We start from the raw sequence: 15,255 nt of genomic DNA, 5'->3' as shown, positions 1-15,255 counted from the left end.
AATCTCATAATACATTAAGTTGTTACGTCTTTGGTTACATTATCCCCTATGGTGATCTTATCCCTAGTGTTAGTGAGTAAAAGAGACCCCGAAACCTCATGACTTTTCCTAAAAGCTTTTTCTTTTCTGGTCGTTACATTTTGTAATGACCAGTCACAACCTGTGTTTTTATCTTTTCTTGAGCATAACTGTTAATGTATAATGCTTCCAAGGGTGTCATATTTGTATTTTTTTACATGATAAAGTAGTGCTGAATTTGTAAAAAGGGTTCTCCTTAATAAAGACTGCAATCTCTCTTGTTATCTAGTGTTATCATTACAACTGTCTTATATCTTTCGGATGCGCTCCGGAAAAACTTCTTGAATGACAGCTTTGATTATAAGGTATGTGTTTTTGTCCTATTTTTATTACTAATATAATCGTTGAATTGTTGTGTCAAAGGCCATTTCATTGTCATTTCTCAAATTTTACTCATCAGAACTTAGACCTAGATGTACGAAGCATCTTTGCGTTTGTGACAGCAAAAAATGCTTTTTCTGATGTACAAAGCCAAAATTTTCGATTCAGTAACAATTTGGGTTTTACGATTTGATATTTGAAAGGGGTGTGTTGAGGGTGTTCCTTTCTAATAGAAAATTGCATTGGTATGTACAATGGTTTTCAACCGAAAGCGGCCGCAAAACAATAGCAATTTACCCACAACTCAAAGTTGGAGGTAATCTATTCGCAAATGGGAAGGAGTACCCAAAGGACCCCTTCTCCTTTAAAAATTATTTGAAAATATTTTTTAGGAGCAGGCAGTGATACAGTGGACCACTGCCTGCCCTTAAAAAATTAAACATCAAATTACATTTTTTGTGTGTTTTTAAACCCATTCATTTTTCCTTTAGAAAAACGGGCTGCGTTTAAAAAAAAAGAATGCTTTATTTAAAATCGGTCACAGACATGGTAGTCTGCTGACCCCAGCAGGCCACCATCCCTATGATGGTAGTGAATCATAGTGGGTCCAGTGGCAGCTGATATCTAAAGGGGGGGTTGGGGGGGAGAAGAGAGCAGATGGCTGGCACACATGCAAAATATGTATAAAAAAAGCATTCAAATAATATATAAAAAAATTAATGCACCGTGCATGAACACAACGTCCTCCGGTTCCTTTTGGAACTGGAACCGGAAGTAGCAACTCCCTTGGCCAACCCTAGGGCTGCTCTCACCAGCATGAGAGCAGACCTAGGATGGGTAGTAGTGGCCTCACTCGGCGCTCCACCGCTCTCTTGAGTAAGACAGCTGGGTTAGAGCACTTTAAAGTCTGCACGAGTGGCTGGCCGTTGCAAGACGGCGGGCCTAAAAGACATGCACACTTAAAACATGCGGCTGTCACTCAGCACCGCCCCCGTTCTGGCGCTCTGTTCAGGGCAGGGCATGAAAAATAAAATGGTGAAAAATTACTATTTTATTTTTCCCCTCTGGGGCTTTGGGTTGATGATTTAAGTGGGGTGACGCCGCTCCAAAGGAGGAGCCGCCCCTGAGTTTGTTGCTAATTACGCCCAACCTCATTGATATGCATGAAGTAGGTCTATTTGCGACCCACTCAGATTCGCTAAATGAAAATCAGTGAGTTTAATGAATAAGGACTAGCGATTTCCTAATTATGATTTGCAAAAAATTCCAATTAGGTAATCGCTATTCCTATTTTCGTACATTTAGCCCCAAATCTTTAGTCCGGACGGACAATCAAGAGCAAAGTGTCGTTAGCAGTGTCATTCAGGGAACCAAACTAATGCTTTCATAATTTACAACTGCTGTGTTAGAGTCACTTAGCATTTGAAAGAAGGGCGTGACTTCTGTAGTCAGTAGAACCCCAATATTGAATGCACCCTAAAATAGAAGGCAACGTAGGGCCCTCCCTGCACGTTTGAACCCGAGTTTACTTGACTCAACTCGTAGCCTTCAATCAAGCATCACATAGCTCTCTTTTTGGTAAATTGTTACATGCTTAGTTTATTCCTGCACATGCTCGCAATTTACTAAACATTGGATGATTCCAAAACATTTTCGATTTAAACGTGTGTAAATTACCTATGTTGCAAACGATGTACATACTTGTCTTGTGCATACTAGCATTTCTGACATATTGCTGTTATCCTAACTCCATACATGCATAATTTATACATACTTCATAGCCTATGTATACATAGCCTTGTGAAATAAGTGAATTTCTTTATTTTTCTTCTAAGTAACATTTTCATAATACAAAAATGTTCCATTAAAATGTCGTCGATTCCTACAAACATCCTTTGAAAATTGGTAACACTGGTTCACTTTCCAAAATGTTCTGTGCCAGTTAATCTGCATCATTCAGTTATACAAATACTCGAGGAAATGCATTGCAAAATATATGGAAAGCGCCACACGGTTAAGCATTTGAATTGTAGCACCTCAACCCTTCCTTCGGCTGTTTAAAACTAAATGTGCATAGTGTATTCAGGCAACATTATTTTTCTCTCGTTTTTCCTTTCATGAGGTTATTGCATCAAGGTTTTTCCTACTACTTTTGCGAGGCAGATTTGCAGTCTTTCTTACCCATTTTCTATTACAGTTGTACTGCAAAATAACACTCATACTTTGTTGTGCAAGAAAGAGAACCTACAGCTAGCCAACTGCTTTGTTTTCCAGATATGGGATTCCTATTTTTATCTTGCTGTGATATTTATCAATCAGTCATGTCTGCAGCTGGAGACATTTACACCGACCAAAAAGAAAAAAGTTTTGGAAAAGTAAGTATCATCATAGGTTAAGTTAACCCTAGATAGCATTGACAAATAATTATTGACTGTATACAATGTTACTGAAAATTATAGTTTTGAAACTTATGTGTTTTGTTTTAATATGAATTCGGCAGATCAGAGGCAGGAATTCTCATAATTCACTCAGATATTCATTATTCTAACTTAAAGGAACGCAAGTAATATTCATTGCGGTTATAGTGGTGTCTATTATTATAAATACCTTCCAACTGTTTACCCGTACGCCACTAGACCAATTCACTTCATTCAGTTTGCATGCATGCACCCCTAAGCAAATTCAAAAATATATGTGCCAGTATGTACACATTACGTTGTTTCTGCATGCAGTTCACCTCATTTTATTCACTGCTAATTTTTAAGGGCCTAAACTCCGACTAGAGATCATTACATGATCCTAGGTTGTCCAACACTTTTTATTTATTTATTTTTGCAAGTTTATATAGAACGGATGTTGGAAGTGGGGTCCTTATCCCTCACCGCCACCACCAAATGCTGGAGACAGGAGTCCAATATCCCTCGTTTCAACATTAGGATAAGTAAGGACACCATCTGAGATCGTCCTGCTCACCCCCTTAGTAGCTTCGGCATGAGCAGCCAGGCTTATTGCCAAGACACAAGTGTACAATATGTGCAACCACACTCACTGCAACGCAATGATGTCACCACAAATAGACTTCACACAAGTTTTTAACAAATGAGTATAATCTTTATATAAGAAGAAATATGATATGACCACACGGTACAAAACCAACATATAAGAATGGGTAGTATTCCTTCCGGTGGGTTGGTAGGTTCTAATCCCAAACACCGCTTCTAACCAACAGTTAAGCTCACTTCTAACCATTTCCAAAAGGTTAGGCAAGTCGTATTGCTAGAATCACACTTGTTGCAAAAGGAAAGAAATACTGCAATGCGTAACGATATTCTCTTGTACTGTGCAACAGAGAAACAATGCCATACGTAGCGCCACAGTCATGTACTTTGCAATAGAAGGAATAATGCAATGCGTATTACTACCAGCATGCCTTGTACCAGGAACAAACAAAGCAATGCGTCCCACTACAATCATGTTCTGTGCAATGAAGAAATAATGCACTGTGCCACGTTATAATCAGGTACTGTGCGATGAAGAAATAATGCAATGTGTCACGTTACAATCATGTACTCTGCAAGGGAAAAACAACCCAGTGCGTAGCGCACCAAGCATGTAGTTCGCCATGAACAAACGAGTTCAGGCGTCATACGACAGTTTGATAGTTCGTTAGCAGCAATAATGCAAAGTGTAATACAACAGTTTAGGTGCTCCATTAACAGTGCCCCCAATATGGATCACTGATGACAGAAAAGTACCGCTTCTCACTCGGCCCCAGTGCTGCCCCTCCTTATGCCAGCACTTGCCTAGATCCGAGCCAAAGCAACAATCTCATGCAGCTGACAGAAGCGAGAGGCAGAGAGAGTGTCCTTCCGGGCCCACACCCCACCACAGGTGGTGAAATTCGTTACCTGGGGGGCCCGACCCCTATTTCCTTTCCTCTTTCAGCGACTTGGGCCTTGATCCAGAACTCCGTCAATGGGTTCAGTGAGCTCGGGCCGGCGGCTCAGCTCCTCCGGGGCAGCCGGTCCGGGCAGCTGCTGTTTTACTCCGAAGACCCAATGGCCTGGCCCTCCATCCTGCTGTCTCAGTGAACACCGAAACCCACCCTAAGCACTGTGAAGACTTCCTTCGAATTCGATGCACACACTACCCAGGCACTCCTCACCAGCGCCTCTGGTTGCACCTCGACACGCACTCTGCGCGTCCGAGACTCGCCTCTTCTCTGGTGCTCACGATGTCCCGGCGCTCTTTTCCAACTCCTCTGCTTGCACCTCGACACGCACCCTGCGCGACCGTGCCTCACCCCTTCTCCCAGTGCAGGCACTCCTCACCAACGCCCTAGCTTCACCACAACACGCACCCTTTACGTCCGGGACTCACTTCTTCACTCGGTGCACAACATGACCAGGTACTCTTCACCAACGCCTTGGTTGCATCACGACACGCACCCTGCGCGTCCGAGTCTTGCCTCTTCTCCCGGTGCACACGATGACCAGGTGCTTTTCACCAACGCCCTGGCTGTACCATGACACGCACTCTGCGCGTCCGGAACTCACTTCTTCGTTCGGTGCACACAACAATCAGGCGCTCCTCACCAACGCCCTGACTGCATCACGACACGCACTCTGCACGTCCGAGTCTCACCTCATCTCCCCATGCACACACCAACCAGGCACTCCTCACCAACGCCTTGGCCTGCACCACGACACCCACCCTGCGCATCCGAGACTCAGCTTACTCCTGCGTGCCTACGATCACAAGGCACAACTTCTGAGGGTCTCAAGCCGCAAAAGCACACGCACACCGCATTGCTTGGCGCTTCTCCGGAAACTTTTATGTTCCTTTGTTTCCAAACAGGCAGCCAGCTCACCTCAGGCTCTTGGGGTAACAAGACACAGCACAGAGCACAGTCTTTTTCAAGCAGGTGGATCCTGCGCCTCCAAGTACAGTCCCAACAGCCTCTCCGTTGGTTAGAACTGCAAACTGCAGACCAGCCCCAGATCACGAAGCAAGGATTGGTCTTTCCACAGCTGTCTCTTCAGTTGCTCCTTCTTTAGCAGAGGTTCCTCTTGACTACAGAATGGGTCTAAGTGTTTTCAGTCTAAATCCATTTCTGTTTCATTCCAAAGTTCAGGGGTTTCAGCTCTCATAGTTATACCCCTTAATATCTTTGAAGTTCGTTTGTGCTCAGGGTTCCCTGACCCCTCCCTAAATCGGTTCTGGGTGTCTCGCTCCCAGTGTCACCTTTCTCCCTTTGCCACTGGGGGTCTGGATCCTTAATCACTCAGCAGGAGATGGGTCAATTGGTTCATAGCACCAGCCCAAGCCTTTTCACCTCCCAGGCTTCTCCTCCCCCTATTCTCCAGATGCAGGGCAGCCTGGTGCCATCTCAACCCCATCCTGGATCAAGACCTCTCCCAGCTCCTCTCAGATCCAGACAGACAATCCACATTCAGCAGAGACCCACAGAAAAGCGTAAAGCACAAAACTCAGCCACTTTCTAAAAGAGTGGTTTCTGAACACACAGTGACAAAACCACTTTCATAGAAAGATGTGTTCTGACGCTGTGAGTTCAGACATATTAAACTTCACCTCTCCAATATACACTTATAGGAAACTAGGCTAACAAACACAACACCCAGCCTCCCCCATTCTGTCCTACGGGCAGAATGGCCTTTCGGTAGTGAAAAATGAAATGGAGTGTTTTTCACTGTCAGGCCATAACGCAGAACTTAGTATGTGTCCTGCCTTTTACCTACTCTGCACCATGCCCAGGGATTACCCGGGGCCTACCACAGGGGTGCGTAATGTGTATGCAAAAGGGAAAGTCAGGCCTGACAAGTGGTTGTACTTGTCAAGACAAAATGCTAACTTATCAAACTGCACGCAGGCCCTACACTGCAGGCCTGAGTTCCCTTCTCTGCACGCCTTTGCATTACTAGCCCTGACACACTCAGTGCACATCACTAGGGACTTTACTAGTAAGGCAAACATACCAATCATGGCCAACCAATTACCATTACACTTTACATTGGCAACACTTGTACTTTGACACCGATCAGCAGTGGCAAAGTACCCAAAGGATCTAAATTGCAACGGAGGCAGGGGCTAAAAGTCAGGGGTAATCACGCCAAAATATGCTAGGGCTAACACCGGACATGGGCCAAAAGCATCACAGCACTTTACAGCACACAGGAGATAGGGCTACAGAATAATAGTAGTTAAATTCAAACGTTTACATCTGTGCATGTGTACAGTAGTTACCACAAGAAACAGTGGCAACAATTGGACCGAGGACATATGCAGTTAAGACATCAATTTAGATGGTTGGATCATATAACAAATGCAGATCAGGGAGCAGTGGAGAGAGGATTTGAGATTGGTCCTCCTATCAATCTGTTAGATGGAAGGAGCTTCAGGTCCTTTTATAGATTGCTAGGCAGGTGGTTCGATGGTGTGAGGCAGGGGCGTAACACAAGTCCCCGCAGGGAAGGGGGGCCCAAGCTCCAGGGGGCCCCCTCAGCACAGCACTTCGGCAGTAGAGCTCCTGATTGAGTCCAGAGGGGGGCCCCTCCACATACCTTGCAGGGGGCCCCCTCAAGTTTCGTTACGCCACTGGAGTGAGGGAGGCAGAGAATTCCAGATTCTAGTGACACTACCAGAGAAAGACTGGTTCATTTATTGTTCTCAACTGAAAGTGGGGGGTTATAGGAGCAATGATTGGGCATTTCTGGAACCCCTATTTGCTCCTGAGAGTTTCAGTTTCTCATTAAGATAAGAGGGTGGGAGGAGTGCAGCACTTTGTGGGTAATGCAAGTGATTTTGAATTGGTCCCGCCCTTCAATGGGTAGCCATTAGAGGGTTAGCAGGGCAGGAGAAATGTGGCCACCTTTCTTAAGACCTAAGAAGAAGTGAGCTGCAGCATCTGAGTGGACCTAGGTGATCTTTGGGAATGCCTGAGAGAACTTGCAATTCCAAAGTCTAGTCTAGAGCGAACGAGAGACTGCACCACTGTTTTGAGGTCTTGTTCCGGAATCATTTGTCTGATGCCCTAAAGCTGGTATCATGCGCTGTTGGGCATGGCAACTATGTGACTGTGACGATTGAGACAATTATCAAGGGTGATGTCGAGTGATCTGGCACTCTGGACAGTTGCAGGGCAGCCATCCACGGTGGGAAAGTTGGCCATCTATTCTTGTACTGATGTTTTTGATTTCGGAGATGAGGTCAAAATAAACTCTATTTTCGTTTTAAATGATGGTTGAACATCCAGTATTGAATCTTAGAGAGTCTATTTGAAAGCAGGGCAACGTCTTACTTAATGAGATTTTCAAGTATATTTGGATGTCATCGGCACTGAGGTGGAAGAAAATCCCAGAGTTTCTGAGAATCACACATAGTGGCTGCTAGGTAGAAGTTAAAGAAGGTTAGGGGGGGTTGGAACCTCGATGGATCCCTTGATGAACACTGACTGGTCTCAAAAATGAGTTGCCCATTTTCAAAATTTGGGAATGGTTAAATAGGTAGGAGGAGAACCAGTTGAGGACAGTGCCTCCACTTCCTATGCATAGTTCAAAAGTACGAAGGAGGTCAGGATTGTTTACAGTGTTGAATGCGGCAAAAAAATCCAGGTGATCAACAAGCAGGAGTTGCCGACATCAAGGATTTTAAGGGAATCATCGATTATTTGGAGGTTCACAGTTTCTGTACTGTGACCCTGGTGTAAACCTGATTTGAGGGTGTCTAGGATGTTGTTTGTTCGAACGTGTGAATCTAGTTGGGATGTTTTGTAACTTATGATGGCTTTGCCTAAATCTGGAGTGTGGAGCGTGGGCGGTAGTTGTTCAGGTTTTTTGGATATGGAGGTTGTTTTTTCAAGAGTGGAGTGTTTTGACCGATTTTTTGTCAATACGAGAAGAAGCCCTGTTTGAGAGAGGAATTGTACGTGGTGGTCTATATGGGGAGTAGGTGTGTGGCAGGAGAGTTGCTGATAGAGCCTTGAATGGCGTCCTGAAAATGGTTTGAGGGTTTTACTTTGTAGATGGTTCGTTGAAGGTCCCGCTCGGAGATTAAAGAGAAAAAAGACCATGATTGTATTGCTTTGCATGATAGAGACTCCACCGTTGGAAGGGAGTGGTTGATGGGAAGTGAGAAAAAGGATGTTTCTAAATTTTTTATCAAAGTAATCCACAAACTTGTTGCATCGGTCCACCAATGACTTGGGAGCAGAAGAGATGGAGGGGTTAGTGGACCGTGCAATGACCGCAAGCAGGCGCTTCAATCTATTCTTTGCAGAGTTCACATGTGCTCTTATATGGGAAAATTTGGCTCTGAGGATTTGTTTTCCATTGCGTTTTTGGAAAGATTTGTGGGGTATTTTATCTTGAAAGCGTTGATGCCAGATCTGGAAAGGGGTGATGGGGAGCTGGTGGCAAGGGGTGTTGTCGGTATGTGGGAGGCTAATGCCAGTTTGAAAGTTATGGATATTGACCTAAGCAAGCATTGCTAGGTTAAAGATGGATGTCACAAGGTTGTCCATAGCCTTGCGTTATGCACTGTGATCTTAGGTTTTAAAGGAGATCTCATTTGACAGACTAAGGAAGAGTAGTAGATGGGACTAGGATTAGGATCCCGAAGTCATCGAAATGAAGAGCAGGGTAGGTGGGGGGAATGAAGTCTTTGTAGTCACCCATGGGAAGGGGTCTTGGGTATGTGAACACAGTGTCCAAAGAGTAATGTGGTTTTAAGCAGTGGTTAAGGACTAAGTGTAGCCTTCGTTCTAGTGTGGGGGATGATGGCTTGTTTTCCCCCCCTGACTCTTCCCCTGATGGATCTCCGGCAAGGTATGCTGTAGATAAGCTTTGAGGCCCTCAGGCAGGGATGGATGTTTCCAAAGGCCGGCAGGTGTTTCCCCAACAGTGTGATTACAGAGGATTGCAGTCTCTCTTAGTGTGACTGCTTGGTTCCAAGATGGTGGATATTAGGACATGTGTTTGGCCCAGCTGTGGACAAGCAGAGACTGCTGGTGTACAGAGAGCTGTTGACTGGCTCTGCGGCCTCTAGAGCTTGTCTATAAATGGCCCAACCATGGACAAATAGAGAGCCACCGTTTTTCCGAGGGCCACAGCTTGGATTCACGATGACGGCCGCTATGAGCAAGTTGGAGGTCTCGAGAGAGAATCAGGCAAAAATAGGGGCTGTAGTGGCACAGTGCTAGTTCGGGGAGGCCGTAGTGCGAGGCAGCGCACATGTGAGCATAAGGCAAGCTTTCCTCAGATATCCACTAGCCGAATAACAGTATCCATATCAGTGGCCATCTGGTCTGTAGAAGGACTGTCTTACCTTCATGTCAATGGGAGCCAGGCTGAGACTGCTAAGAGAAGGTTGCAGTAATGTGGTACTATATGTATCTGAATGTGTAAGAAAGGTGAATGATAGACAATGATCCAGATGTGGGTTTAGCCAGGTTTTGTCATGTGGTACCACTTTGTCTTATATTGACCATGTGGTTGTTTACTTTACATTAACCCTCATAGGAGCAGTGCACGCTCTCCAAAGATCGAGACAATGGTGACCAATAAAACAGTTCTCAACAGCATCATCTCAAGTTAGTAGTGAGAGACAAAATCCAAGTTTGGTAGGTGAATCCGTCGGGTATTAAGCTCTTGAGAGGTTTATGCATGGTGGATTCCCATTTAAACGTGGTGTCACCTGGCTGCCATTTTAGGCTCATACATCACATCTATCAGTCCTGTTTGCAGCGTTATTTTTTTTCCGAAAATGCCAAAAACATTCTGGTGTAAAGTAGTACCTAACAGAGCTGTTAGAGAGAGTTGTTGATCACCCCTCAATCGTACAAGCAATTCCGAACACTGAACTAATTGTTGACCTTCATTCTGATCGTCAGTCACCATTTTGGCATCATGGTAACGCTGTGGGGTGAGGAGGGCAGAGAAAACTCCCTGCGAGTATGGTCAAGGGTGTTAAGAGATCCCGATCATTGCAGGGAGCCTTCGGATTCTGTGTGAGGCTATGAAAAAGCAGGTCAGAGTTAGGTCGATATTAGCACTTTGTGCTCTATACTGTGCGGAGAGATGGAGCTCGGCATCCGTGTTCTCCAGTCAGCAGCTGTCACTAAAAGTAACACCACAACTCACTCAGTTGGGTAATAATTCCAACAAGCAATCCCCTCATCTGAAATTGTGGTTAAAAATAAAGTAATAAAAATAAATCAAAATGTGTGGCCTGTACTTAAAAAAAAAAAAACAATGAAGACTGCAAAAGCACGCAGTTCTTTCACATTGGTGAGATTGAACTGTCAAGTTTAAATGTGACAAGTGGCAACCCATTGTTTGCCATAGAGCGCTTCTACACTGCCAGACACCCAGGGCTCCTCAGAAAATTCATCCAGGGTAGAAAGCACAGGGCTGGTGAATAAGACTAATAGCATCTCATTTTCACGATGATCCGCTCTCCCAGTCTGTTACACCCATTGACCATGGTGGTGCTGATACCTTCCCACTCTAATTGACACAGTTACTGATCAGCGTCCTAGCTCGCCCTGTACTACAGGCTGGGTCATAGTGCCAATATCGGCAACACACCCCACCCGCAAACACAGCAATTCCTTTCTTAAAGAACAAACAAGACACACTGGTGTTGGAGAAAATATTGCAGCAGGTTTATTTTGCATAAGAAATATGCCAACATGGTAGGTCAACTTACGGACGATCCAAGAGCAGGCAGCAGTGACGACGTTAAGCTGCCCTGCCCACCTGAAGAGCCAAATTGCACTGTGGCATTACCAATCGGTGCTAACCATTTTGGGGGCTTACCCCTTACATCCTGTGGACCACCAGTCTACCCATTTACTCATGCCCCTTGAGGGGTCGGAGCGCATCCTTGCAAGTCCCCGGTTGCTTAGGTTTACAACCGCCTGAAGGACTAACGGGGTGCCGTTGTTCCTCCAAGGTCCTGCCGTAAGGACTTCCTGGGGTTGTTTGGCATTTGCACCCTTCCTGCGCTCCTGAAGAGGGTACCCTTATGTACCATTCAGCCTCTGGATCACCCTGTAAATCCACCATAGCTGTGCGTGTGGCACCCGTCACACCCAGGCCCCCTCACCAAGGCAGGCATTCCTACTTACACCCTGCTGATTCTAGGGCATCAGCAAGGTCCAACAGAAGCAGATCCATGCCCACTCTAGACAAATGGACCCCATCCACATCGAAACATCCCGTTGTCTTGGCATGCAAGAGTCCGTGTCTGATAAAGCCAAAACCTCTCTGTTCCGTGAATTTGCGCATGCCGCTGTTTACCCTTCTCTGAGAAATTTCAACGGCCTCTCCAGACCTGTCTCCCATGCCAAACTAACTGTGATGTGACCTCGGACCACCATAATTCATATTCGCCTAATAGGTTGCCTAACTTCCTGATTGTGGCTTTCATTGTTTGTAGCAGAACCTTTCTACCCATGAAAGTCAAGTCATCGCCTCCCAGGTGGATGACCAAAATGTTAGGGGGGGAAACGCCTCTGGCTAGTGTTGCAGCTTCTTCAGCAAGCTGTGCAAACGCATGCCTGGGAACCCCAACCAGACTATCTCAGTGAGGAAAACCCCTGCTTCCACTTCCTGCTATTCGGCCGAGTGTGCCACTCTAGAGAGGCAAGAATGACTTGTCACCCACACCTTTGATCCTGGCAAAATAAAGAAATGCACGGTTGCAAACACCTTCTATTGAAAACACTGCACACAATTGCAATCAAATACTACGCAAGATTGAACATGATTTGCTCAGAAATCACACTGAACTAATATTAGCATATGGAGCTCAAAAGTGCACTCTGCCCTTGGGGACTTCACGGGTGGATGTAATGCTTGAAACACTGAGACTCTCACCGCCCCACCTGCCTCATGAGGTCTGGTGACATGCCAACCTTGAATGCTGAAGTAGCTGCCCCTATCCTAAAGGAATTGCTGCAAAAATGCTTGCCAGGTCCAGCATTACCCGGCAGTACTAAGCATGATTACATGACTTGTTCCACCTGAAACTTAGTAAGGGGCTTGCGGTCAGCATGGATAAATAAGTAGCCTCCCCTGGGTAGGCGAAGGGCTACGTAAGCAGAGACCAGGCCTGCAGGGCAGTTATCTCCCAGTGGATGTAACCACATCACCTTCCCCAGCCCCGCCTGATCTGTTTTGGATCTCTTCTAGGATTCACCTGTGAGCAAGGTATCCTGTCCCCCTATTGCATTCCCAGACCTATAATTCTTAGACCTGGTCACTAATGAATTTATTCGCGGAGCCCCAAAAAATGGCAGGCTGAAAGCTGCTGAGAAGGGGGTGGCTTAAAAAGTAGAAAGGGTGGCCCTGTTTACTACATCGATAATGTCCTGCAATGTTCTGAATTCGATGGAGGACCTGGAGTCAGGGATCTGAGGATCTCCTCTTGCCCAACCCTTTAGCGCTGCCCTGATGACGAATGACTTTGTGGGATCTGGCCGGCCCTTCAACTTAGCATAATGACTCACTGCTGCCAGGTGGCCTGAAACCCAAGAATGACTCTTGCCCCGTCCTTAGCCCACACTACAAAGGTTTGGACCTTGTGTTCCAAGGATGTTCTCCCTTCCTCCCAGGCCTCAACCATCTTGCAGAAAATAGCAACGCAAGCTTTGCAGTGCCTCCTGTATCCTGGTGCTAGGGAAAGCTCATCTAACTCCCTTAATCGTTGGTCCACTGAAGAAAAAAATATGTCTTAACCCCTTGTTTCCCCAAATTTTTGGGACAGCAGCACACTAGTTACATGATAGCTTCCACAACCTGCCTAGCTAACATGGCGGGTAAATTCTTGGAGCACCTATTGCAGTCACATCAGTGACAACATACGCAGACCCCCAGGCTTACTTTGCTGCAGGATCCCGTTACCCATCCTCCCTTTTACAGGGTGCACATTTTTTATGGACAAAAGGAAGACCTATTGACAACCCACTCTATTGCTGTTTCCTGCCACTGTACCCATCTGCCTGTATGTGGGCACATGTAAATGCCTATAGCATTGCAGGTCCACCGCCCTACCTTCTAATGCACTATGGTGAGGGGTGGGAGCCCTGCACCCCCAGTATTCTGCTTATTCCTTGACCATATGGGACGCAGGCCCCTCGCCGTTTGACTGTGATATGGGTGCTGTGTCGCCAGGCTGATGCCCCACCCTGGCACAAATCGTCCAATTCCCAACTTCTGCTGAAGTATACCAGAAGCCAGCACATGGGTGGGACAGGAGCAGTTCGCATGCAGTGTGTGTCATGTCATGAAAAGGCGGACCCAACCGTCATTTCTACGTTGGGGACTATCATACTATGCTGTGTGATGGCACAACTATAGGTGAGCTTAGAAATATATGACATGAAGCCAGGGTGTCGTCATGTATTTCCCATGTGTCCCCCCCGTTCTTACAGGAAATCTGCATGTTACTGATTAATCTGTATTCTGCCCCCAGTCTACCCAGGCTCTTTAACTGCTAGCAGTATGAGCCGTTGCTGAAAGTAATGTGGGAATCTAATGTTCGCAACTTGAAAGTTTTTTCCGCCCACCTTAAAGTGCTTTGTTGTAAGCAATTAGGTATTTAACTTGTATCTCATCCCTCTGGCAAGATGCAACAGGCCGCCTTGGTCATGCAAACCTTAATAAGAACAACATTTCACCATGGCTATACCTCTAAATGTCTCTGAGGGGCGCAGTTGAACACAAGACAAAGGCAGTATGCAAAGTGAGAATGGCTCTACTCGGTCCAAATGACCAGAAAGACACATTAAACCTGCAGAGACAAAATGAGGTTGCCTAACCTGCTCCAAAATCCGCTTCCCCCTGCTCCTGAACTGGGAAAATTTTGTATAGAGGGGACAACCCCTCAGCCACTGAAACTCAGATGAGATCAGCTGGCTGAAGCAGCGACTAAATTGCATTACAATTGTTTGGGCCTGGGCCTGTTTGAAAGCACATTTTTTAATTCCATTAATATTGTGCGAAATACCCAACCTATTGGCTTTGCCCATCATTGTTCATACAGCGAAGGCAGTCATTTGAGCGCAATGCCCCAGTGTGCATGCCGAGGTTTAGGCCATACGTACCCTGATAAGTGCTGCCACGAGTCCCAGGTTGCAACAAAACGTTCACATGCAGACTGGTCGTCTGTGTACCATGACATACTGTCATTTGGGGCTATGAGCTACTTCTACGAGTAACCTTTGCAAACGTGGCTCGTGTTGTTACGGTTTTCATTTTTAACTTGCTTGGTGCATTTATGAGAGAGGCCTGTAATGCCATTACTGAGAATGTATTTATGTGTGGGTTGTGGAGACGTGTGATTGTCCGCTTACAGATGCTGTTTTAAACTGCAGTATCTTAAATCCTACATGAAAATTGTTGCTCCTGTCAGTGCCTCACACTAGTCAGTGAAATGCAGGGACGCCTGCTAGGATAAGCCAGCAAAGAAATCACCTGTACCTGCGAGCAGGCCAAGCATCCCGTGCTCCACGAGCCATCCGAACTGCCACTACTACATAACAGCTGTTGAGAACTTGCCCCACCCTACATAGACAAGCTGGACCTACACAAATGACAAGTCGAAAGATACTTGTCCGTGGGCATATCTGAATTAGACAACTCATCCCTACTAACTAAACAAAGTATTGAATAACCACTCTTGTTCCTCTCCTGTCCAAATCGTCCCAATTTGACTGGCACAAACTGTACCTTCAGGAAGATTTGCAAGCAGCCTATTCACATGTGCCATCCACATGTTCAAAGGAACTTTGTCGTGCCACCAGGAGGGCTAGTAATTCTGGCCCGAACACTTGAG

At 45.9% G+C, this 15,255-nt stretch overlaps 1 protein-coding gene across 1 annotated transcript in view; it reads left to right on the top strand.

The window, feature by feature from the left end:
• The window catches only part of DOCK4 (dedicator of cytokinesis 4), a 1,616,764-nt gene that overhangs the window by 1,094,959 nt on the left and 506,550 nt on the right, over positions 1-15,255 (top strand). Inside the window, exons 28-29 of the mRNA XM_086919301.1 lie at positions 308-383; positions 2,674-2,774. Coding sequence (XP_086775427.1) covers positions 308-383; positions 2,674-2,774 — 177 coding nt within the window. The remainder of the gene's footprint in view (positions 1-307; positions 384-2,673; positions 2,775-15,255) is intronic.

The sequence above is a fragment of the Lissotriton vulgaris genome, chromosome 1_1 (assembly GCF_964263255.1).
Source record: "Lissotriton vulgaris chromosome 1_1, aLisVul1.2, whole genome shotgun sequence".
In the NCBI taxonomy this organism is placed as follows: domain Eukaryota; kingdom Metazoa; phylum Chordata; class Amphibia; order Caudata; family Salamandridae; genus Lissotriton; species Lissotriton vulgaris.
The sequence above is the reverse complement of the archived record's forward strand: the minus strand, read 5'-3'. Positions and strand labels throughout refer to the sequence as shown.